A 26,259-nucleotide genomic window follows, 5' to 3' on the forward strand; every position below is an offset into this window, starting at 1 on the left:
TTTTGCAAGAAGAAAGGAAATCAATCATTAAAGACAAGGCCCTAGCCTGCCACGCCCCATCCCCCCACCCACCGAGCCTCTGGCACTGACACCCTCCTCCGTTTACTGTCTAGGCCGTGCTCATCGTGGTCACTGTGGCCTTCATCCAGGTGAGTATTTCCCGAGGTCCCGGTCAGGGTAACCCGGGCGGGACAGGAACTTCATGGAGTCCCCACCTTTGAACAGCACATCTGATGTGCTTCCTGCCAGGAGTACAGGTCGGAGAAATCTCTGGAAGAGCTGACCAAGCTGGTTCCTCCAGAATGTTACTGGTAAGTCAGGGCCTCCCTGGGACTTTTTGGTTCACTGGAGGAGCCAGTGAGCTGGAGGGTTCGGCAAATGTTTGGTGAAAGTTGTATCCTTGGTAGTGTCAGACAAGAGAACCACATCTCCCTGGGAGTTCTAAGGCCTGGTCTCCGCCTGCCAACAGGTTGCTGTGTGTCCTTGAGCATGTCACTCAACCTCTCTGGGCCTCAACTCCATCTTCAGTGTCTAAATCAGGGTGCCTAGCCTGAGGGCCACAGGTGGCAGGAGTGACTCTGGGAAGAGGGTAGCCCACAAAGCCTGTGAAATAGTGTGCAGAACGTGTATTTTTTCTAGGGAGAGGGTTTGGAGGTTTATTTGAATTCTCAGTGAATGGACTCAGGAGAGTAAGATCCAGGTCTTTAACAAGCGGAGCCAAGAGAACATCGGCTGCAGTATAGGGTACAGAGAGAGTGAACTTGAGTAACCGCTCAGCAGCCGCAACAGCCTCTTTCCTGCCCAGACCTTTCCTTGGTGCTGTTGGTTATTGCACAGCTCTTACCAGAGATGTTTAACAAGGAAAGAGAAAAGATTTTAAAATCTACCAGTACCCCATGGCCATTTCTGCTTAGTATAGCCCTGTGCGATCCAACTTGCAGGAAATGTTCTATTAATATCATCTGCCCTGTCCAATATGGCATCTGACAATTCTACTCAAAGTGATAGAAAGTATCCTGTGATCAGCTAGGTACAGTGGCTCATGCCTGTAATCCCAGCACTTTGGGAGGCCAAAGTAGGCAGCCCACCTGAGGTCAGGAGTTCAAGACCAGCCTGGCCAACATGGTGAAACCCTGTCTCTACTAAAAAAATTTTTTTTTTTTTTTTTTTTTTTTTTTTTGAGACGGAGTCTCGCTCTGCCGCCCAGGCTGGAGTGCAGTGGCCGGATCTCAGCTCACTGCAAGCTCCGCCTCCCGGGTTCACGCCATTCTCCTGCCTCAGCCTCCCGAGTAGTTGGGACTACAGGCGCCCGCCAAAAAAAAACAAAATTAGCTGGGCATGGTGGTGGGCGCCTATAATCCCAGCTACTTGGGAGGCTGAGGCAGGAGAATTGCCTGAACCCAGAGGTGGAGGTTGCCGTGAGCCAAGATCGCCCCATTGTACTCCAGCCTATGTGATAAGAGCGAAACTCCGTCTCAGAAAAAAAAAAAGTAAAAGTATCCCATGATCTGCGGTGCCTGGGAACAACTCAGCCCACCCTCTGAGTCTCTAAGACCCATTTCCAACATTTGGCAAACACATGGCAACTCCGTATTTTCTGAAGGATAATTATCAGGGAGAGCTTTAGTATATATCCCAGGTACATGTTGTACAACTGAGCCATGGGGCTGGGGTAGAAAGCCCTAGTGAGATAAGGTCCCCCGTCTCAAAGAGTCAGCATTCAAGGGGGGTGTGTGTATAATACAAGGCGGATAATGACGAAGGACCAAATAAGAAGAGGAGGATACAGAATTGACTCACATCAGAGAGGGCGAGTCCATTGTAGAAGGGCCACAGGAGCAGTAGAAACATCTGGGCTCGCTGGTCAGATGAACAATGCTGTCAGAAATCCAGACATGTGACATCATTAACTGAGCAAACGGAAACATAAATGATTTATGTGATTTGATGAACCGATCTTAAGCTTAAATATCAAGTCTTGGCCTTTCAGGTGAATAGCGTGCATTATTAATGTTGCCCGGGAGGTAGCTTCTGAAAGAGTTTTATTTACAAACACAGCGGTGTCAGGCAGCCTGGTAGAGTTGGAAGAGTGCTGAGGAGGTGAAGCCCACCCTCTGAGTCGCTGAGACCCGTTTCCAAGTCAGGGGAAACCCTGCCATGCGGGACCCTTCCCTGTGTTACTCCATCCGTGATGCAGGCATCAAATATGTATTGAGTACCTACTGTATGCCTGGGGAAAGGGCACTGAGGTTATATAAGTGGAAGAAAGGGACAGGCCTTGGCCTCTGGGGAGCTCACATTCCTACCAAGGGAGTACATAATCAGCCAATGAAGAAACAAGATGATTTTGGAATTGTCCAGGTACACGAAAGCCAAAAAATGCCCAAGGCCACCAAAACAAATAAATCCCACTGAGATGTAATAGTGGCTGGTGGAAGGGGAGGACAACCCTAAACAGCTGTCGATCAGGCTGACATTTAGAGAGGAGGTGACATTTAAGCTGAGGCCTGAGGAAGAGGAGCCAGCTGTGGGAGGTGCTGAGGGAGCAGCAGGTATATCTCTGGCAGGTGCTCTTGGCTACAAGGAACAGAAAGTCCAAGTGCACAAACCCTAAGAAAATATATTGTCTCATAGCCAGGGATCTGAGGTGGGAGCTGTGGGGTTACTTAATTCAGCAGAGCACCCAGGGCCTGGCCCTTTCACCTCCTTACCCTGCCACCTTGAGCTTATAGGGGTTGGATTGGTTCTTGGCTGGCTCTCCTCATGGTCCCAAGGCGGCTGCCACAGCTCCAGGCATCACAGCCAAACACGCAAAGGCCCTATAGAAGAAGGCGTGTGTGTGTGTGTGCGCGCGCGTGCGCGCGCGCATGTGCACATACAGTAAGGAAGTCTTTTCCCACAAGCCCCCAGCAAACATCCACTCACGTCTCACAGGCCAGTGTCGCGTGATGTGCTGATGCCTAAGCCAATCAAGAGCAGGGGTCTTAGCCAGGCATGACCCACTCCCCGGGGCACATGGCTGTGGGGAGAGCGGGGATACCTGAATAAGATCACATTCCATTAACAAGGAGGAGGGGAATTTCTGCTCCTGCGTTTGAGGTCTGCATAAGCCCCTGAGACCAGAAGAAGCTGCGTGTTTAAGGGGCCTGGGTGGAATGAGATGGGAGCTGCAGGAGGCTGGCCTGCCCCGGAGTAGATCTTTGGGTTTGGTACCAAGGTCATAGGAAAGCCATCGGAGGGTTTGGAGCAGGAGGGAGCTGGGATCTGGTTTGGGGTCCTAAGAGCGCTCCAGCTGCCATATGCAGGAGGGGTTGAAGGGGCCAGGTGGGAGGTCAGAGTCAGCTGGGATGGGCCAGGGGCGGTAGTGTGGGGGATTCCAGTCGGAGCCTGCACAGAAGCACATCCATAATCTGAGGGCAGCTGGTCACGGCCCCACGGGAATGGAGGTCCTGGGCTTCCAGCTATGACAAGGCTGTGCCATCCCTGACTTCCGGAGACAAACCCTGCACCCTGAGTGCTGTGTGCTCTGAGGACAAAACTCTGCCGGCTGCATTCGGAGGCTTTAGAACCACTGACCTTGACCCCAGGAGCCTCCCTGCGGCATGCGGCCCACCTGGTTTCCAGGCAGGGTAAATAGCAATGGCCTCGTCTTTCAGATGTGGCCCGGGGATGCCCAGAAACCACATACTTTCCCTAAAGTCTTAGAGGATATATTAATTTCAAAATAGTGACACCCTAAAGGCACAGGGTTGGTGTGTATTAAAAGAGAAAAGTGTGTTTCTTTTCTCCTTGTTCAAATGCATCAAAGTGCATAAAAACGAATGTCAGCATGGATGCTCTTGCTTTTTACCACATCAAATGCAGCCTAAGAGAAGGAAAACTCCAGCACCTGCTTGCTCGAGAACTGGTTCCTGGAGATGTCGTGTCTCTCTCGATCGGAGACCGGATCCCTGCAGACATCCGACTCACTGAGGTGAGTGGTCTCAAACCCTTGCCAATGGGGTATTTGATGGGGCTGGTCAAGGAGCAGACACTTAGCTTATTGTAGGTATGTACAGTCTCTGTCATACACAGGTGCTCAGACATACATGCACACGCACATGCATGCACACAAGACCGGAACAAAGTTAGCAGACAAGCGTATTCTATGCATAGAGCCCCTCAAACCATATTTCATAAATTGTCATTCTCACTTTAAGCCTAACAAATTTTGGCTATATGGTTTTCCAGTTTAAAGCAGGCTGCAATAACAAATTAAACCAAAGTGGGCTTGAGGCATGATACAAGAGTTGCCTCTCAAAACAGACACACAAATGTTAGAAAGATGTGAGATTAGAGGTGGGTGGATCACCTAAGGTCAGGAGTTCAAGACTAGCCTGGCCAACATGGTGAAACCCCATCTCTACTAAAAATACAATAATTAGCTGGGTGTGGTGGCATGTGCCTGTAATTCCAGCTACTCAGGAGGCTGAGGCAGGAGAATCACTTGAACCCAAGAGGCGGAGGTTGCAGTGAGCCGAGACTATGCCACTGCACTCTACCCTGGGCAACAGAGCAAGAAGCACACGCTTTTAGGGTAGTGAGGTTTGGGGACATTGGCTGTGGGGCAAGCTCTATGGGTCTCTGGGTGCCACAGCTTCACAGATCCATGCCGGAGGCAGTCTGCTGAGATTATCTGGGGTTCCCAGGAGGTTACATCAAGTTCAACATGATTTGTTGGTGGGAGTAATCTATTTCAAGAATCCTTCCAAGAATGTGTAAGGACTGTTCAAAGCTTTGCATGATGAAGGATTAGACACAGATTATCTGCCTGATGTATTCACTGATGGGATGCATTCTCAGGAACTGTAGGATCAAGGACCCGCTGTTAAATGGGCAGCATAAGGGAAGGAGATGGAGAGGAGCACAAAGGGTTGGGAGCTGCGCCCTGGGACCTGTGTTTACAACATTCCTAGCCTGTCTGTGAAATAGGAGGCAGGGGCCAGGGCTTATGCGTGGCCACTTGGACCCTGAGCCTCTCTGCCGTGACCTTCAGATTTCCAGGCAGGGCATGGATAAGGGTAGGAGATGTTCAGGCACCAAAATGAAGGAGGGTACACCCTCAGGCTCAGGGTGGTGCCCTTTGCAGCATCAGAAATAGATCTGCTGTGGCCCAGCCCCTCCCCGTGCTCAGCTCCAGCAGTCAGCATCTGACTCCAAGTCTGGGGTGCCTGGATCCAGTCAGAGGAACCGCTGTCTGTGGCCAGTCACCACCTGCAAAGAGGACTGGGAAAGCCGGTCTCAGGTTTTCCACGTTTTCCTTCTCCTGAGAGAGGGGGGGTCCTAACAGGGGATGCTCCAGATGCCAGGGAGCCCGTGAGGAGGACCCAGGTCCACCACAGGTGCAGAGGCAGAGAGAGGCCGTATGAGAGGTGGCAATGACCTGGGGCTGGACATTAGCCTGGGCTTGAGCCCTGGGGCCATCATTCAAAGCCTTGCAACCTCCAGCAAGTTAGTTAACCTCTCTGTGCCTCAGTTTTCTCATCTGCAAAATGGGGGGTGGTGATGCCTAAAGGGTACTTGTGAAAATTAAAAAACTTCAGAGATGCCAAGTGCTCAGAACGGTGCCTGGCGCGGTGAGTGAGAGGCAAGCGCGGGGGCTGCCATTACCGCAGTGTGTGTTGGGGGTCAGAGAACCCGGAGTCCTGTAGCTCCTACGGTGTGACTTGGGGAAGGAATTCACCTCTCTGAGCTTTGATCTCCTCACCCCTAAAAGGGGCTGATGTTGGTTTCCAGTTCACAGGGTTATTGTGAAGATGAAACAAGCTATGACCTGTGCTATGCTTAGCACGTGCCTTTCGTGGGGTAAACGGTCACCAGTTACTGGTGATTGCTTTTACTTTTTATCATTATCGGTCTATACAACGGTTCTTTGAAACAACTTTTTACACCCCAGATAACTTCCTCACTGGTTCAGCTGGCTTTCTCTCTATGCTGCTTATATTAAATTAAATTGTGGCTGGGCACAGTGGCTCATACCTGTAATCCCAACACGTTGGGCAGCCAAGATGAGTGGAATGCTTGAGCCCAGGAGTTCAAGACCAGCCTGGGCAACATAGCGACCCCCCATCTGTACAGAAAGTATTGTACCTGTGTACCGATACCACAAAGGTTATTTTAAAGCTACTGGCTGTGAACACTATGGATTTTCCTGGTGGTATTTTGCAATTCCATTAAACTATCAATAGCTTTGTCTATTCAGAGGAAAATGCTTATGAGCTGTTAAGCTCTGAGATCCAGGAGTACTTCAACTGTACATTTTAAAACCATTTCTATCCAGCTGTTTCAGCAGGAAGCAGCAAGTTCAAGAAAGCTCTTAAAGTAATAGCCCTTTGTGCACAGTATATGGGGTCCCAGGACATTCTTTTCCCTTTCCCAGAGTTAAAACAGAGGAAGCCCTCAGTCAGAGGCTGAGCTGGTACAGCCAGCAAGCCTGGGCCACTGGTCATTCTTTCTCCCCAGCCATGTCTAAAAGAAAAAGGGAATTGGGTCGAAGGTGAATGGACTCCAGGTGACGCTTCGTCCTGGAGGTGGGGGCACCGGGTGGGCGTGAGCCCTGCGTGTGGGAGATAGGAGGTGAGCCCGCGATTGTGCCTCCGTCTTCAGGCTGGGCATGCCTCCTTGGTGGCCACAGGTTCTGTGCCCCCGACTCTATTTTTGCCCCTCACCCTTCCTTGCCCCTTTCCTGAGATTGCCCTGGGAGCCTGGGAGGTCACCAGAAGCCCCTTCTGCCCACCTGCCGAACCCACACACAACCAGCTTTGCTCCTTCTTGGTCTGGAGGTGCCACCCGATCTTCCACCGGCCTTTATTTTTGTCATAGGAAGACAACAAATATTTTTCAGTATATCAGGTCTATGCTGACCACCGTATGAAAATTGCTTCATTTCATCTCCCAACACTCTTAAGAGACCAGCACTGTAATGTTTCCTCTGTGCTATTTTACGACACGGACCCAGCAGCCCGGAGAGGTTGCGCGGCCCTGCGCAGTCACACGGCGGTGGGCGGTGGGCGGTGGAGGGGGACGTGACCCCGGGCCTCTGGCTCCACAGCCCGTGTCTTTACCCCCAGGACGTTCTCTCTTTCCCTATGGGCAGCCTTCAGACTCTTCCTGGCACTGCCTCTGCCCCTGGCTTTCCTTGATGTATCAGTGTCCTGTGGCTGCTGTGGCAGATGACCACTTAGGGGCTGAAAACAAGGCGAAGGTATGGTCTGACCTCTGGAGGTCAAAATTGAAATCGTTTTCACTGGGTGGAAATCAAGAGTGCTATCAGGGTCCGGGAGCGGTGGCTCGCTCCTGGAATCCCAGCACTTTGGGAGGCTGAGGTGGGCAGATCACCTGAGGTCGGGAGTTCAAGACCAGCCTGGCTAACATGGTGAAATCCCATCTCTACTAAAAATACAAAAATTAGCCAGGTGTGATGGTGAGCCCCTGTAGTCCCAGCTACTTAGGAGACTGAGGCAGGAGAATCACTTGAACCTGGGAGGTGGGGGTTGTAGTGAGCCGAGATAACACCACTGCACTGCAGCCTGGGTGACAGAGGGAGACTCCACTCTTAAAAAAAAAAAAAGAGTGCTATCAGGGCCATGCTCCTCCAGAGGCTCCAGGGGAGAAGACGTTTCCTGGCCTTTCCCAGCTTCTAGAAGCCACCTGCATTCCTTGGCTCATGGCCCCATGTCCCTGCACCACTGCTTCTGTTACATCTCCCTGATGTCAAACACATCTCCAACCCTTCTTCCTCCCTCTCCCTTATAAGGACCCTTGTGATCTTACTGGGTCCACCCAGACCACATTCTCCCCATGTCAAGGTCCTTCAGTTAGTCATGTCTGCAAAGTCTTTGTCACTGCATCAGAGAACACGTTCCCAAGTTGAGGATTAGGAAGCGGACATCATGAGAGAGGTGGTGGGGGGCATTATTCAGCGGGCCACACTCTGGTCCTTCTCCAGGTCCCCTCCCTCCTCCCTTCCTGCCTTGGGGCCCCCCGCCCCACTCCCCATCCACATCACTCATTCATTCAACAGGTGTTTCCTGAGCACCTACTATGTACCAGGCCCTGGGCTGGATGCCGAGGACACTGCAGGAAGCAGAGCTGGTCCCTGTGCTCATAAGTTTATAGCCCAGAGTGACAGACTAACCTAAATCTGTTAGTGACAAGTACTGTTCCGGACTGCTAAGGTACCCATGAGTGGAAGTACTGGGAATCCTGGATTTCCGAAATGGGAGAGACTTGCCTGGTGTAGTCAGGGACAGTTTCCTGGAGACAGCAGCTTTTGGCAAAACATCAGCCGTTTTAGGCAAAGGAGACCCAAGCTACTTGTCTCACGCTGAGATAAGTTGTTGGTTTCAACCACCCTGGGGGCACCTAAAACCCTCCCCCCACCACACATGACTTAGCCTATCTCATCCCTGAGGTCTCTGCTCCCTGTACCTCCTCCCAGACCTTCCCCTCTGCCACCCTCCCTGCCCCCCACCCACAGCCTCTTCTGAGGGGCCTCCCTCCCTGCTCTGTGCACCCTGGTGGTCATTCAATGCTTGTTTATCGTCAGTCCCTCCCCCTCCTCCATGGAGTATCCTGTTCCTGAGGCAGGGATCGTATCCCATTCACTGCGATATTCCCAGTGCCCAAAGGAGTCCCTGGCCCAGCAGAGGATATGGACGGGCAGATCCCCATCTGTTCAAACCCACACTCACTCCCCATCCCGTGTCCCTCCTCTCTTCCAAACACCGCCGCCTCCTTCTTCCTTCCTCCTTCTCTTCCCAGCTGCCTTCCCCGAGTGGCGGTCACCTCTGAGACTTCATTGTTTAGAAATGTTTTAGATTTGCAGAAAAATTCAGCTCAGGATTCCCATCTACCCCGCACCCCGGATCCTCTCCTGGTTGTAATGCCTCGGCTTACTTAGGTGCATCGGTCACAACTAAGGAACCCATATTGAGGCCTTCTCGTTACCTTGAGTCCGTCCACTTTCAGATTGCCATAGATTTCCCTAATGTCCTTTTTCTGCTCCAGGATCCCACATGCCATTTAGTGGTCATGTTTCCGAGGTTCTTGTTGGCTGTGACAGTTTCTGACTTTCCTTGTTTTTGACCTTGATCTTGAGAGTTTCGGTTTTGTTTTTGTTTTGAGCAGAGTCTCTCTATGTCACCCAGGCTAGAGTTCTGTGGGCGATCTCGGCTCACTACAGCCTCTGCCTCCCGGGTTCCAGAGATTCTCTTGCCTCAGCCTCCCGAGTAGCTGGGATTACAGGTGCCCGCCACCATGCCCAGCTAATTTTTGTATTTGTAGTAGAGACGGGGTTTCACTGTGTTGGCCAGGCTGGTCTCGAACTCCTGACTTCAAGTGATCTGCCTGCCTCGGCCTCCCAAAGTGCTGGGATTACAGGTGTGAGCCACCGTGCCCGGCTGTCCTTGACAGTTTTGAGGAGCCTCAGCCAGGTATTTTCCAGAATATTCTCTGAGCCTCCTTCAAAGATTTTCCCCAGCATCACTCAGTGACTTCGTATGCTTCATTGTCCAGAGCTGGAGCCACAGGAGCCACAGGGAGGCAGGAATGTGGCTGTGCGGCAGGAGGCCTCGCCTCCCTGATGCTGTGGGGTCCATTAGGAAAGGAGCGGGGAGACGGGCATTACCTGGGCGAGTGGCGGCCCCTGTCATTCTTGGGGACTGAGATCCTATGGCAGTGCACATATTTTTAAAAGATGATTACTAAATATAAAGTTTTAAATTACAGAGAAGTCACAGGTCCCTGTTTGAGAATCACTGATCTAGCTATGGTTCTCTGGTGGTTTGTGGAAGAAGGCTTCTCTCTAGCTTGATGTAACATGCTTACATGACCAGGTCCCAAGGGACAGGCCCACCCAGCCCCGCTTTATGAACTCAGAGGTGTCTGGGACAGTTCTGGTCCTGGGAGCCTCTCTTTGGGAGTGATATGTGGTAAGCCTGAGGTCTAGTTGCGGTTTTGCAAGATGGTTAAGAGTATAGTTTCTGGAACCAGAGCTTTGGTTCAAGTCTCTGTTCTGCCACTAACTGGCTGTGGAAACTTGAACAAATTAATTCTTCCATGCTTCAGTTTCCCCATATGCAAAGTGGGGAAGATAATAGCGTCTTCCATTGGGGGTGGTGAGGTCTGAGGGTTAAGCCTTGTGGGGAGCTGCGTGCAGGGCCTGGTGCATAGTCAGTGTTCTACAAATGTCACTACCTCGCTTCCCCTTGCCAGGGTGTGTGGGTGTCTCTGTGTCCCTGTCTCTGTTTCTGGTGTTACTGTTGCCTTAGATTCTCACCGAATAACCTGGCTTGGTTATTGTGTGAGATTGTGTGGGAACCACACAGGTTGTACAGGCATCTCCAAGGTGAAGAGTGGACTGCGTGTGAGGAGACACACACAGGTGTTTTAAAAGGTATATCCTAAAATAGCCATTGCTTTCGTTTTTGTTTTGTTTTTTTTTTTTTTAAATCAAAATTTTGAACAATGTTAAGTGAAGAGAAGAGACTTTCATGTTTTTAAGAGAGGTTGCTCATGCAAAGCTTTTCTGATCCTGGAGGCCCGCGAGGCCGTCATTGTGACACTCATTCTGTAGGTTCGCTGTGTTCTTGGTTTCATGTCCATGAAGGTGCTGGACCATTTTGTGCTTTTAACACCAATTCTTCGGGTTACAGGAGATTCCACAGCCTTTTCCCCTTGCTCTCCTAGGTCACGGACCTCTTGGTGGATGAATCCAGTTTCACTGGGGAAGCCGAGCCCTGCAGTAAAACAGACAGCCCCTTGACAGGCGGCGGGGACCTCACCACCCTCAGCAACATCGTCTTCATGGGGACCCTGGTGCAGTATGGGAGGGGCCAGGTAAGCCCTGGGGCTCCAAGGCTTTGGGCTCCCATAACCCACAGGCTCCCAGCTGTTAGATTTCATATTTCTCTCTCTCCTGGACACAGGGGGTCGTGATTGGAACAGGGGAAAGCTCTCAGTTCGGAGAAGTGTTTAAGATGATGCAGGCTGAAGAGGTAAGGGGCAGGAGGGGGCTTCGGGATTTTTGTAAGCTGGAGTTTGAGATTATTATAGGCTAATAATATCAGCCCTGCCTACTCCTTAGGAATGAGAGGCATGTAGTTAATATAAGTATACTTTTTAAACATTTAATTTTGTGGGTTTTTTTTTTTTTTTTTTTTTTTTTTTTTTAATAGAGACCGGGTTTTGCCATGTTGCCCAGGCTGGTCTCAAACTCCTGAGCTCAAGCATTCTGTCTGCCTCAGCCTCCCAAAGTGCCAGGATTACAGGACGAATCCACCACACCTGGCCTCCTTTTAAACATTTAAGACATTTGTTAGCATTTTCATAAAGATACAATTTTCAGACAGTAACACGCACAACTCTTCAGTGCGGAAGTCAATGAATGTTGACATATGTGTACCCCGTGTGATCATCACTCAAGCTGCAGGATGGCAAGGTGAAGACATTTTGAACAAAGGCAGGCAGAAGCTGGGATCTTGTCCAACTAACCCATTGTGCTCACCCTTTCAGACACCTAAAACTCCTTTGCAGAAAAGCATGGACAGGCTAGGAAAGCAACTGACACTCTTCTCCTTTGGCATAATCGGTAAGTGGAGCAGTTTCTGTACTGGGTTCTGCAGATGGAGAGGAGCCATCATAGGGTGGCCACCATGGCCGTTTCTCAAATATCTTGCTGCTCAGCTGCATAAGGCTTGGGGATTGGGATCAGAGGCTCTCAAAAAGCAACAAGAGCTTTCTGTATGGTTGGACCAGGCTGGCTGCTATAATAAGTAACCACTACATTTTCTTGACTTAACACTAAACACTTGTTCCTTGCTCATGCCACAGTCCATGGGTGTATTCCTGATCCAGTGGCTCTCCTGGACAGCTTGTCTAAAAACACTGACTTGGACCCAGGCCCCTACTATATTGTTGCTCTGTCTTCCTCTGGGTCCTTGGATGCCATATTTCTGTTCAGCCAGCAGATGGTGAAAGAGAGAACATGGAGGCTTGTGGGGGACATTTTTAAGGCATAGACCACGAAGTGGAGTCATCAATTTGCCTGTCTTTTATTGGCCAGAATGAGTCACATGGCCTATATAACTGCAAAGGAGACTGGGAAATGTAGTTTAGCTGTGCACCCAACCATATTTCTATGCTTCTAAGCTTCCTGTGCCTGGGCTGGGACTTCCTGACCTTTGGTAACATGCCAAACAGCATTGACATGATGCTGCAGTCCTGAATCTAGATCTTAAGCCTTAGCATCCCCATGGTAGTGCCCAGTCCGTTCACTGGTTTCTTTCTGCTCTTTCGAGTTCTGGCCTTGCTTTATTCCAGCCTTTAGGATCAACCAGTGCCTGGCCTCTAATAGAGTCTCAGTAAATATTTGTTGAGTGAAAAATTTAATCCAGGAATAAACCAACAAACCACTGCCTATAGCACATCCAATGATGAGGGAGGTACTGGTGAGTGTGGCCAAAACTGTAGAGCCAGAGAACAGTCTTGAGAGAAACAGCTTATGTAATCCCATGTTTCTTAAGTTAAATTAGAACTTAAACTGACATGTCCACAGCAAGGCCCATGATACCACTCAGATTTTTTTTTTTTTTTTTTTTTTTTTTTTTTTTTTTTTGAGGTGAAGTCTTACTCTGTTGCCCAGGTTGGAGTGCAGTGGCGTGATCTCAGCTCACTGCAACCTCCACCACCTGGGTTAAGCTATTCTCCTGCCTCAACCTCCTGAGTTGCTGGGATGACAGGCATGCACCATCATGCCCAGCTAATTTTTGTATTTTTGGTAGAGACAGGGTTTTGCCATGTTGGCCAGGCTGGTCTCGAACTCCTGGCCTCAAGTGATCTGCCCGCCTTGGCCTCCCAAAGTGCTAGGATTACAGGCATGAGCCACCACACCCGGCCTTTTTTTTTTTTTTTTTTTTTTAACATTTTGAGAACTGCTATAGTAAAGTTTTGAAACTCAGTCCCATGGACCCCCTAGAAGGCCCAGGGGGCAGGTGTAGGGAAGCCACGCCATACTGTTAAGTGCTTCTAGAGGAAAGTAGCATTTGCCAATTCCCATGGTGTAAGTACTCTCAGTGTGGCCATTTTCAAGCTACTAATGTATAGACACTGAACATGGGTTTCGGAAGACATGTACCTAGTTGAATCTTGTGAGCTCCTGTGAGGAATCTCCAGCCTTCTGCTATGGGAAGGCCACAAGGGTGGGAGTGGGGTAAGTTCCTAGTGGGGGTGGCACCAGGCTCACTGCCTCGCCCCTGTTTCCAGTAGAGTTCCCCTGCTAATCTATTTCGTTTGAGTTCATTTGGGCTCTAGCTAAGATTTTAACTGATGACTGAGTTTAGTAGCTAATTGTAGGATGCCCAAAACAAAACTAACAGATACTGTGGTAGCTCCCCCGCTCAACACGCATATACACACACACCCCACTACCACCCAGCAGAAAACATCCCTGGCCCCCTGGCCCCTGCAAAGCAAAGCTGACATTCTTTAGAAAGCTCTCCAAGGGTGTCACCGGGCAACCCCACCCACCTTCCCAGTCCCTACTCACTCCTTCCGACAATGATGGCAACAAGAGTTAACGATTAGATTGGTGTTTGCTGTGGCCCAGGAGCTGTTCTGAGCACAGACTGTCATACCTTAAACCAACTACTCTTTGAGGGGGGCATGACAATGAGCCCCACTTTATAGATGACGAGACTTAGGCTGCACCAGGCAACCCGAGCACCTTTCCCCGTTGCCAGAGCATCTCGTGAACTTCCACAGGCCCCAGGGCAGCTGCTGCCGTTTGTGCCTTGAGGGTCTATCTGTGACCACCTCCACGTCTTGCACACCTAGTGCAGTACCTGGTGTGCACTAAATATTGGGTAAATTATTAATGAAGGAAAACAGAAATGAAGTATATTTAATCATGAGTACCACAGAAAAAAATAATTAAAAAAAAAAACCCGTGGCCCATCTGCCCGTCGCAGGAGCAGCTGCATTTGTCACAGCAAACACCGCATGGGGGCATGTTCTGGATACACACAGCAGATGGGAAACTTTGGGAATAAGATGTTTGCAAACAGTCCAAAATAAACTGATTGAGTCTTTAACTTAAACTTGGCTTGGACCTTTCCTGAGAAAGTAAAACCAGGTTTTTGTAGGTATAAACGTATCTCCCTTAGAAAAAAGAAGAGAGAGGTTGAAAGTGTTTGAGGTTATCAGTCGTTCCTCTGTGCATGTGTTCCTGTAAACTCTTGAAGGAAGTGGGTTTGAATCCCTCCAGGCATCAGCGTGTGCGGCGCATATGGAGATAAGGATGTTTCTGTCTCTTCCCCAGGTCTCATCATGCTCATTGGCTGGTTGCAAGGGAAACAGCTCCTGAATATGTTCACGATTGGGGTCAGGTAAGGGTGCTGTGGCCGCCCCTTGCCTTGCCAGGGTGGTCATGGGCTCTGAGCCCTTCCCTGCAGCAAGAGAAGGTGGGGAGGCTGCAGAACAGGAAGGGTTGGGGAAGGTGCAACCCCATCACCCAAACTCCAGCCTCCCAATAGCACGTTCTCCGACAGGTACAGAGTGCCTGGTGAATGCCTGCAAAATGAGTGACGGCATATAATCGGGGGGGCCCTTTTGTATTAGGCTGTTCTTGCATTGCTAAAAAGAAAATACCTGAGGCTTGGTAATTTGTCAGGAAGAGAAGTTTAATTGGCCCACGGTTGTACAGGCTGTACAGGAAGCTCAGCTTCTGAGGAGGCTCCAGGAAGTTTCCAATCAAGGTGGAAGGGGGAGCAGGCATGTCACATGGCAAGAGTGGGGGCAGGAGAGCAGGGGAGTGAGGGGGTTGCCACATGCTTTGAAACAATCAGATCTCTCAGGAGCTCACTCTAGCAAGAACGGCTCGAAGGAGATGGCGCTAAACCATTCATGAGGGACCCACCCCATCATCCCATCTCCTCCCACCTCCAACATTGCAGCTTCTGTTTCAACATGAAGTTTGGGTGGGGACACACATTCAGACTGTATCAGCTTTCTTGTCACTCCTTGCCTGTGGGTTTGGGTCTTCTTTCTGGCTAAGAGCAAGGACCCCAGAGCCAGCCTGCCTCTGTTTAAATTCTGCACTTTGCCACTTGCTGGTTTTGTGACCTCTGGCAAGTTTCTCAGCTCTCTGTGCCTCAGTTTCCCCCTCTCAAAAACGGAAATGCTCATGTACCCTCTCCTTGGGCGACTGTTTGGATTAAAGGAGTTAGTCCATGCAAGCGCACACATTATTACTAGTTTAGAACTCGATCCAAGCCCTTGTTTCACAGAGGAGGCTTTCAGAGAGGCAATGGATGTGGAGCCCAAGGCCACACGAGGATGGCAGGGCTGGGAGTCATTATCACTTGATGATGCTAACCCAAGGGGACCCGCCCTTCTTCTATGTAGTCATCCCAAGCCTCTGGGTCCTGTTGACCGAGACAGGGAGAGGCACGGGCAGCCCACCATCGTGCAGCGGCGTGATTTCGTCGGTAGTTCTTCCGTGGCTATTTACCAAGGGCAAGGGAGGCAGAGGGCTGGGGATTGTCACTAACTGGGTATGTCCCATTGGAAGGAAGGCTAGGGGCTATTCCAGGACAGGGAGGAACCAACCCATGTCTAGGCTCACATCAGGCCCAGTGGTTCCCGGACGGTAACGCACATGCAGCTGCTGTCTGCAAGATGCTTTTTGGTGATGTGTGGAAAATTATTGTAGTGTCTGTTCTTATGTATATATATGTAATTAATACATCACACCCATGATGTAAACAAACTTAGATGTCCGTCAGCTCATGAAAGAATAAACAACATAGGTACAGTGGAATATTTTTCAGCCACAGAAAGGAATCAAGTATTGATTGATACTGCAACATGGATTAATGTTGAACCCATTTTGCTAGGTGAAAGAAGCCAGTTGCACATATTGTATGATTTTATTTATATAAAATATTCAAAAATAGGTCAATCGGCCAGGCGTGATGGCTCATACCTGTAATCCCAGCACTTTGGGAGGCCAAGGCAGACGATCACCTGAGGTCGGGAGTTCTAGACCAGTCTGGCCAACATGGTGAAACCCTGTCTCTACTAAAAATACAAAAATTAAATGGCTGTGGTGGCAGTCGCTTATAATCCCAGCTACTCAGGAGGCTGAGGCAGAGGAATCACTTGGGCCCGGGAGGCGGAGTTTGCAGTGAGCCTGCGCCGTTGCACTCCAGCCTGGGTGACAGAGCAAAACTCCGCCTCAAGAAGAAAAAAAGGGAGGTAGAAAGGGATGGACTGGAAGAGGTGGCCGGGGAGGATTTTGGGTGGAGAGTTGAGTCAGGAGATGAGCAGGAAGGGTGTACCAGGCAGGGGGAACAGCACAGGCAAAGGTTTGGTGGTGGGAACATGTCTGAGGGCCACTGCAGGGGACCACAGCTGAGCTCTGTGACCAGAACGAGAACATGGAGTCGCCTAGATCATGGGGAAACTCACAGCTCCTTCTCCTATTCCTAACCTCATCATCAGAGCGTTTCCCAGTATGCCACGCCAGGCCGTCCCTGTGACACTTTGGAAGCAGAGAGCTGAAAAGTGTTGGCCATCCTTGATTTAGAGGCTGAAGGACGTGGGAGGTGGGAGCCCCAGCTTATTACGGAAGCGGGGGCTGGGAGGAGGGGGCACTGGAGCAGGACGCTGAGCTGTACTGGGGCCGGTGGGGTTTGAGGCACTGGAAGGGTACCTGCAGAGGCAGGCACTGGAGAGGCGAGGTCTCAGGCTGAGCTGAAGAAGGGGAAGGTCCCTGAGACAGCCTGGTAAACCGGGATGGCCACTCCCCCAACTCGGGGCTGGGCGGGGCCTGAGACTCACATTTCTTCCTTTTTTTTATTTCAATAGGTTTTTGGGGAACAGGTGGCGTTTTATTACATGAATACGTTCTTTAGTGGTGATTTCTGAGATTTTCATGCACCCATCACCTGAGCAGTCTACACTGCACCCAATGTGTTCAGACTCACCTTTCTTTTGTTTGCCTTTTTTTTTTTAAATAAGTTCTAGGACACATGTGCAGAATGTGCAGGTTTGTTACATAGGTATACATGTGCCATGGTGGTTTGCTGCACCTGTCAACCCGTCATGTAGGTTTTAAGCCCTACATGCATTAGGCATTTGGCCTAATGCGCTCCCTCCCCTTTCCCCCCAACCCTCCGACAGGCCCTGGTGTATGATGTCCGCCGCCCTGTGTCCAAGTGTTCTCATTGTTCAACTCCCACTTAGGAGTGAGAACATGCAGTGTTTGCTTGCTTATTTTTGAGATGAAGTCTCGCTCTGTCCAGGCTGGAGTGCAGTGGTGTGATCTTGGCTCACTGCAACCTCCACCTCCTGGGTTCAAGCGAGTCTCCTGCCTCAGCCTCCCAAGTAGATGGGATTACAGATGCCCGCCACCACGCCCAGCTAATTTTTGTATTTTTAGTAGAAACGAGGTTTCACCATGTTGGCCAGGCTCGTCTGGAACTCCTGACCTCAGGCGATCCGCCTGCCTCTGCCTTCCAAAGTGCTGGGATTACAGGCATGAGCCACTGCGCCTGGCTGAGATTCACATTTCTAACAAGCTCTCAAGGGTGCTGACATAGCTGGTCCAGGGAGCACCCTCTGAATGTGAGGCTGTGATTTGACACTGTGCCCCCAGAGCGGGTTCCAGTAAGAACAGGACCAGGGAAGAGGCCAAGACACCTGAACAGCATTCTCAGGTGACTGAGCCTTTGGAGGCAGGGGTGGTGGCAGGGAGGGAGACATTTGAGCCTCAAGGAAGCTGCCAGAGAACACAGGACTCTCAGAAGACAGAATGTTTAAAAACTCCCCTAAATAGGCTGGGCACAGTGGCTCACACCTGTAATCCTAGCACTTTGGGAGGCTGAGGCGAGAGGATACCTTGAGCCCAGGAGTTTGAGACCAGCCTATACAACATACTGAGACCCTGTCTGTGCAAAAACAAATGTTTTTTAATTAGCCAGGTGTGGTGGTGCAAGCTTGTAGTCCCAGCTACTTGGGAAGCTGAGGCGGGAGGATCACTTGAGCCTGGGAAGTCAAGGTTGCAGTGAGCCATGATCTCATCACTGCACTCCAGCCTAGGCAACAGAGACAGACCCTATCTAAAAAAAAAAAAAAAAAAAAAAAAAAAAAATTAAAAACCTCCTGTAGATCACGAGGTCAGGAGTTCGAGACCAGTGTGGCCAAAACGGTGAAACCCCCATCTCTACTAAAAATACAAAAATTAGCTGGGCATGGTGGCACACGCCTGTAGTCCCAGCTACTCAGGAGGCTGAGGCAGGAGAATCGCTTGAACCCAGGAGGCGGAGATTGCAGTATGCTGAGATCACGCCACCTCACTCCAGCCTGGACAACAGAGACTCCATCTCAAAAAACAACAACAACAAAAAACCCTCCTGCAAATAATGGTACATCCCATCCCTGTCTTACAAGCCATGAAAAGTTTCATGAGCCAAGAAAGACTATTAAATATTTCCAGGAGAAAAAGCAAGAAAGGCTTTTCTGCGCCCAAGCCCCAAATCGCCCAATTCTCTCCCCACGCTGTACTATTGGTCACTTCTGGTTTCTTGTCCTAACCTCCCTTGCAACACAGGCTTCCTGCTTGACCCACGCGAGTGGACTTGTACGTGGGAGAACTGCTCCCCCTCTCATTTGTGATTTTGAAAGGGTAAGGTTTTTCAGTTTTAGTGCCAGATTAAAGCCACCCAAAACCACTGAATCAGAAGATAGAAACGGCAGCTTAGCTAGTGGAGATTTTCCAAAATAAGTAAAATGAGAGAATCATTTTTTTTAACTTTAAAAGCTTTTTAAAAATGAATTCCTGGGCTGGGCGCAGTGGCTCATGCCTGTAATCCCAGCACTTTGAGAGGCTGAGGCAGGTGGATCATGGATCATGAGGTCAAGAGATCAAGATCATCCTGGCCAACATTGTGAAACCCCGTCTCTACTAAACATACAAAACTTAGCCAGGTGTAGTGGCGGGCACCTGTAGTCCCAGCTACTCGGGAGGCTGAGGCAGGAGGATCACTTGAACCCTGGAGGTGGAGGTTGCAGGGAGCTGAGACTGCACCGCTGCACTCCAGCCTGACGACAGAGCGAGACTCTGTCTCAAAAAAAAAAAAAAAAAAAAAAATGAATTCCCTGTATGTTAAGTGACATTTAAGATGATCCAAGGCACTTGCTTTTCCTGGTCCATTCTAATCAATTTTTGTTTTGTTTTTGTTTTTTTGAGGTGAAGTCTCGCTCTGTTACCCAGGCTGGAGTGCTATGATGTGATCTTGGCTCGCTGCAAGCTCTGCCTCCTGGGTTCAAGCGATTCTCCTGCCTCAGCCTCCCTGAGTAGTTGAGACTACAGGTGCCTGCTATCACACCTGGCTAATTTTTGTATTTTGGTAGAGACGGGGTTTCACCATGTCGGCCAGGCTCAAGTGATCCACCTGCTTCTGCGGTTCAAAGTGCTGGGAATGCAGGTGTGAGCCACCACACCCGGCCCGTTCTAATCTTTATTAGCTTGTGGATTAATTCTTTATTATGATTAATTCATCCAGGTAATACACAGATGCCCTTCCCCTGCCATATGGGGTGAAAGTCCCCGTCATAACCCTCCACAAATGTTTGCTTAGCTGGTCTTCACAGCCTGTGCCATAAAACCAGCGAAGCCTTCTGGCTGTCACTGTACAAACCGGGCACAGCCCCTTGATCAAATTCTATAATCTTGGTTTATTTAACTTGTCCCTGCCTGTTCCGTTGTCCCTGGGTGAAAGGTCACCATTCACAACCATTCTATTCAAACTGCCTGTTTTGTAAGTGGAATTTGTTGCCAACATTTAATGTACCATCTTTCTTTGATTCTGAGATGTACATTCTTTTTCACATTCCAACTCCTCTGAAATCAGACCACTTCTCATAAGCGATGTAATTAGAAAGCATGGTGTTACTGATAAATTGGCCGTGTTCTTTTCTGAGCGCTACACAAAATAATGGTGCCCTTCACAATCAACTGTGTCTTCGCTCTGATGAAATAGGGTCTCCCTGTGTGATCCTGGTTGAATGGATTCTCACCAAGTGTTCTGCCTATCAGCCAACCCAGGTGGAGTGTCCCTGTGTGCTAGGCCAGCGCAGGCCTAAGCATTGTTATACCCACTTCTTCATGCAGCAGCTATTTACTGTATACCTCCTTGCTCTGCTGGATTTTCTAATGCAGAGGATAAAAACCGCCACTTGGCCAGGCTTGGTGCCTCATGCATATAATCCCAGCACTTGGGAATGCTGAGGTGGGAGGATCACTTGAGCCCAGAAGTTCAAGACCAGCCTGGGTAGCACAGTGAAACCTTGTCTGTACAAATAATTTTTAAATTAAGAAGTAAAAAATAGTGGTGCATGCCTGTGTCCCAGCTACCAGGGAGGCAGAGGCTGGAGGATTGCCTGAGTCCAGGCGATCAAGGCTGCAGCGAGTCTCGATGGCAACACTGCACTCCAGCCTGGGCAACAGAACAAGAACCCGTCTCAAAAGAACAAAAAACAGGCGAAGCACAGTGGCTCATGCCTGCAATCCCACCTCTTTGGGAGGCTGAGGCAAGTGGATCACTTGAGGTCAGGAGTTCAAGACCAGCCTGGCCAACATGGTGAAACCCCTTCTTTACTAAAAATTCAAAAATTAGCCAGGTGTGGTGGCACATGCCTGTAATTCCAGATATATGGGAGGCTAAGGCAGGAGAATTGCTTGAAGCTGGGGGGTGGATGTTGCAGTGAGCTGAGATTGCACCACCGCACTCCAGCCTGGGCGACAGAGTGAGACTCCATCTCAAACAAACCCAGCCACCCTTGTGTGAGATAGAGCCAGAAAATATGTTTTGTTTCAACTGTATTTTTTTCATTGGAATTTGTTGCCAATATCTAAAAATTGGGAGTTTGCATGAAAGAGATCCTGGGTTTCCAGCTTCTCTTGGGGAGCGTGGGAGGCCCGGCAGCACTGTGCATTGCTGTCGTCCCTGGTGATTTGGTGGTGGCTCTTCTTTTAGAGGAGGGCCTGGGCTCTGGGATCGCCCCGTGGTCTCGTTCACGCTGGCCGATTTCGCGTGTTTCCTGGGCAGCCTGGACCCGGGGCCTGGACCGGGGATGTCTTCAGGGGCTTCTGCAGGGTTCCTGGCCGTGGCTGTGGGTGGGCTGCAGGTGTGGCGAGAGGCAGTGGCCCCTTCTCCCAGGACGTTTCTGGTATCTCAGATAACAGAAATTCCACATCACTTCTAGTCCTCTAAATAGTCTCTTTCTAGAAATTGTACAGACTGGTTCCATGCAATGACAGCACTTGGAGCTCCATTTAAGTCATATCCTCCCCACCCCTCAGCCTGGCCTCGGGTGCAGGCTTGATAGGGAGGATCTGGTCAGCCTCCCTCATCTGCTCAAAATCTCTCCTCCCCTCCCCATCGCCAGCCAAAGCACGCCCGCCCGCCCTTCCTTCTTTCTTTCTTTTTCTTTCTTTTCTTTCTTTCTTTTTCCTTCCTTCCTTCCTTCCCTTTCTTTCTTTTCTTTCTTTCTTCCTCTTCCTTTTCCTTTTCCTTTTCCTTTCCTTTCCTTTGTCTTTCTTTCTTTACGGAGTTTCACCCTTGTCGCCCAGGCTGGAGTACAGTGGTGTGATCTCAGCTCACCACAATCTCCACCTTCCGGGTTCAAGCGATTCTCCTGCCTCAGCCTCCTGAGTAGCTGAGATTACAGGCATGCGCCACCACACCTGGCTAATGTTGTATTTTTAGTAGAGACAGGGTTTTTCCATATTGGTCAGGCTGGTCTCGAACTCCTGACCTCAGGTGATCTGGCCGCCTCGGCCTCCCAAAGTGCTGGGATTACAGGCATGAGCCACCACACCCCGCCTTTTTCTTTCTTAAACAGCTTTATTGAGATATAATTCACATATCATATAATTCATCCATTTAAAGCATATAATTTAATGGTTTTTAGTGTATTCACAGATATACACAGCCATCACCACAGTCCATTTTAGAACATTTTATTTTATTTTATATTTTATTTTATTTGAGACAGGGTCTTACTCTGTTATGTAGGCCATAGCACAGTGACGTGATCACGGCCCACTGTAGCCTCAGCCTTGACCTCCCAGGCTCAAGCGATCCTCCCACCTCAGCCTCCTGAGTAGCTGGGATTATAGGTGCACACTGCCACACCCAACTAATTTTTATATATTATATATATATGTGTGTGTGTGCACGTGTGTGTGTGTGTGTGTATATATATATATATATATATATATTTTTTTTTTTTTTTTTTTTTTTTTTTTTTTGTAGAAACAAAAAAATGTTGCCCAGGCTGGTCTCGAACTCTTGAGCTCAAATGATCTGCCAGTGTGATCCTCCCGAAGTGCTGGTATTACAGGTTTGAGTTACTGTGCCTGACCTTAGAAGATTTTGTTTTTTCTTTTGAGATGGAGTCTCACTCTGTCGCCAGGCTGGAGTGCAATGGCACAGTCTCGACTCACTGCAACCTCCGCCTCCCAGTTTCAAGTGACTGTCCTGTCTCAGCCTCCTGAGTAGCTGGGATTACAGGTGACTGCCACCACACCCAGCTAATTTTTGTATTTTTAGTAGAGACGGGGTTTCACCATGTTGGCCAGGTTGGTCTCAAACTCCTGACCTCAGGTGATCTGCCTGCCTGGGCCTCCCAAAGTGCTGGGATTACAGGTGTGAGCCATCACCCCCGGCCTAGAACATTTGCTTATCGCCTCAAAAAGAAACACTATGCCCTTTAGCTATCACTCTACATTCCCGCCTGTGCCCACATCCCAGTCCTAAGCAGTTGCTCATCTTTCTTTCTGTATAGGTTTCCCTATTCTGTACATCCCTTATGAGTGGACTCACGCACTGAGTGGCCTTCTGTGTCTGGCTTCTTCCACTCAGCAGCACATTTTCCGGGCTCATCCATGTGGTGGCGTGTGCCGGTGCCTCATTCCTTTCTATGGCTGAAGGGTATTCTGCTGCATAGATAGACCACATTTGACTCATCCATTTGTTCACTGATGGACGTATGGGTTGTCATGGTTTCTTCATGATTATTTTTACATTTTTTAAAGGAAAACTTCAAGCATGTACCAAAGCAGAGAGGATGATAAAGTGAACACCTATGTAGCCACTACCCGGCTTCAACAGAGGCCCACTTGCAAACACTCTTGCCCTATCTGCAGCCCACCCCTGGCCATGTCAAACTGGACACCAGGCACCAGGCGTCATACCTCTCCACCACTTCAGGAGTGTGGAACGTGGGGCCATTCGGCCCTGATGTTGTGGAGTCTCAGCCAAAAGGGGCAGAAGGAGCCCCCTCCACACATCCTCTCACCTGTTGACACACCCAGGGAAGGGGCATCCGTGTGCTGTAGCCCCAGTCTCATTGCCAAGACAGCATCTCACTGGCTCAGCTTGGGCCACACGCTCCCCTCAAATCCAGTCAACCTGGTTATGGGGGAGTGGGGTCGCACCATACGGGGACAGTTGGAGGGATAAGAAAGAAGTGAGCAGATACCCTGAAACGGATCCACACAGTAGACAAGAGCGTCGCTGTGGCTCTTCACCTCCCCTGACCTGGACTTCCTTGTCTGGCTTCCTCACAGGAAGTGTCTACACCACAACGCTCATGAAAAGTGAAATTCAAGGGACCCATGAGGGCCCTTGGAACCGAAAACTCTTACTCCCACTTATTGTCTGATTCTGGGAGTTCCTTTCATGGGACCCAGAGCCTTTTCTAATAAATGAGAATAATGTAAATACAAGATACTTTTAAAGAGGCAAAACAGCTGACAGACTAATTCACACTAAGGTGTGGATGACTGACAGGCTAGGTCGCTTCCCAAGAGCAGGGTCTGCAGGGGAGGACTCAGGACAACGGGTGCTGAAGAAGGAGGCAGGTGCACCTTAGGATTGGGAATGGAGAATAGAACCAGGACGTTGGGGACACCTAAGACAAGCTTCACCAGCCAAAGCATTGCCAGCCCCAGCTGAGAGTCACACACTCCTTAAGGAGGGGATTCATTTGCCCTTTCGCTCCAGCCTGGCTGTGGCGGCCATTCCCGAGGGTCTGCCCATCGTCGTCATGGTAACGCTGGTCCTGGGAGTGCTGCGGATGGCCAAGAAGCGGGTCATTGTGAAAAAGTTACCCATCGTGGAGACGTTAGGTGAGGGACTCCGGCCGGTGGAATTCTCACTTGTGGAATTGAATGGGGGCTTGGCTGTCGGGGCAATCCAGCCTGGGGGTTTCATAAGCCTGAGGGTGGCGACTTTTCTAGAAACTGATGTTTGTTGTGCCAGGTTGCTGCAGTGTTCTCTGTTCTGATAAGACGGGTACTCTGACTGCCAACGAAATGACAGTGACCCAGCTTGTAACGTCAGATGGGCTTCATGCCGAGGTGAGTTCCAGAGGAATTTACAAGCCTTAAAGATGCACCCAGCCAGGCTGTCTCCTTTCTAGATAAAGCACACAATGTCTTCTAGAACACAATAAGGAAGAAAGAAATTGAGGTCATCTTACAGTCTCCTTGCTAACATGACTGATTTTCTTTTTAATCATCCCATACTTCCTTTCAAAAGACAACCAATTTAAGGTAGCCTCCTTTTTCAGTTACTTATTAATTGTAAGCACATTACAAAATTTAACAACTAGAAAAAAATTTCCATACCTTCCATGATAAACTAACCATGATTAGTCCATTTGTGGTTTTTTTGTTTGTTTTTGAGAGACAGAGTCTCGCTCTGTCACCCAGGCTGGAGTGCAGTGGCTTGATCTTGGCTCACTGCAACCTTCACTTCTCGGGTTCAAGTGACTCTCCTGCCTCAGTTTCCCAAGTAGCTGGGACTACAGGCACGCCCCACCAAGCCCAGCTAATTTTTGTATTTTCTAGCAGAGATGGGGTTTCACTATATGTTGGCCAGGCTGGTCTCATACTCCTGACCTCAGGTGATCCACCCGCCTTGGCCTCCCAGAGTGCTGGGATTATAGACATGAGCTACCATGCCCAGACTGTTTTGTTTTTTAAGACAGGGTCTTGCTGTGTTGCCCAGGTTGCAGTGCAGTGGTGCAATCATGGTTCACTGCAGCCTATAACTTCTGGGCTCAAGGGATCCTCCCACCTCAGCCTCCCAAGTCCGCTCGTGTTTTTCAGTGCCTTCCGTGTGCTTGGCGCAGTTGGAAGCTCCCTGAAAGTGCAATTTTTTATCCTGACATTTTTTCTACAAAACTGGCCAAAGCAAGGGGTGAACAAATGATTGCCCATGGGCCAGTGCTTGTTTGAAAATCAAGTTTTATTGGTGTACCGCCACACCCATTTGTGTACATGTTGCCAATGGCTGCTTTCTTGCCTCAGTGTGCCGCAACAGCAGAGCTGAGTAGCCACGACAAACTTGGAAATAGGCTGCAAAGGCTAACACGTTTGCCCGCCCCTGTTCTTAGAATATAAGCACTCTTCTGTGCTAGTTCTTAGTTTTCTTAACCATCACTTGTACTGGCTGCAGAGTGTCCCACTGAGTAAACTTGCTGCAGTTTACTAATGCCTGGCACTGTGTCCATCAGTGACGTATCCGATTCATCAGTAATCTTGCAGAGAACATCTTCATACTGAAAGCCCTTTTAGGGTTTTCCACATTTAGGATTATGTCCTTGGAATGAATCCCCAGAACAGGGATTGTGGGCCAACCGAGGGAGCATGTTTTTGACTCTTGGTGACACCCTTTCTTCTGCCTCGCCCTGCAGGTCAGCGGAGTTGGGTATGACGGTCGAGGGACTGTGTGTCTTCTACCATCCAAGGAAGTCATTAAGGAATTTTCCAATGTCTCAGTAGGAAAGTTAGTGGAGGTAGGTGTCAAAAGCACCACGGGGGAAATAGGCATTTACACTGGGGCTTCTGGGGCTTCTCTCTGAAAAGGGAAATAGCCATTGGACTTACTGGTTCTTGACAATGACTGGACCACCCAGGGGTGAGGCTGTCACAGCACTGAAAAAATGGCCCCAAAACTGATGGAGACATCAGAGGTAAGAGGAGAGCTAGGCTGGCACAGTGGCTCATGCCTGTTATCCCAGCACTTTGGGAGGCCAAGACAGAATCACTTGAGGCCAGGAGTTTGAGACCAGCCTGGGCAACATAGTGAGACCCTGTTTGTATTATTTTTTAAAAACAATATTTAAAAAGAAGAGCTAGAAGCCTCT

General features: G+C 49.6%; 1 protein-coding gene across 9 annotated transcripts in view; it reads left to right on the forward strand.

Annotated features, from left to right (window-relative positions):
• ATP2C2 (ATPase secretory pathway Ca2+ transporting 2) overlaps positions 1-26,259 on the forward strand; it is an 88,871-nt gene that overhangs the window by 41,595 nt on the left and 21,017 nt on the right. For 5 of the 9 annotated variants that reach the window (XM_077987004.1, XM_077987005.1, XM_077987006.1 and 2 more), the window contains exons 5-14: positions 114-149; positions 250-311; positions 3,865-3,973; positions 10,729-10,878; positions 10,968-11,036; positions 11,554-11,629; positions 14,357-14,423; positions 24,111-24,235; positions 24,369-24,466; positions 25,807-25,908. In XM_077987004.1, coding sequence (XP_077843130.1) covers positions 114-149; positions 250-311; positions 3,865-3,973; positions 10,729-10,878; positions 10,968-11,036; positions 11,554-11,629; positions 14,357-14,423; positions 24,111-24,235; positions 24,369-24,466; positions 25,807-25,908 — 894 coding nt within the window. The remainder of the gene's footprint in view (positions 1-113; positions 150-249; positions 312-3,864; positions 3,974-10,728; positions 10,879-10,967; positions 11,037-11,553; positions 11,630-14,356; positions 14,424-24,110; positions 24,236-24,368; positions 24,467-25,806; positions 25,909-26,259) is intronic. The other 4 variants (XM_077987009.1, XM_077987007.1, XM_077987010.1 and 1 more) reach the window with 1 other exon arrangement.

Source organism: Macaca mulatta, chromosome 20, assembly GCF_049350105.2.
Source record: "Macaca mulatta isolate MMU2019108-1 chromosome 20, T2T-MMU8v2.0, whole genome shotgun sequence".
Classification (NCBI taxonomy): domain Eukaryota; kingdom Metazoa; phylum Chordata; class Mammalia; order Primates; family Cercopithecidae; genus Macaca; species Macaca mulatta.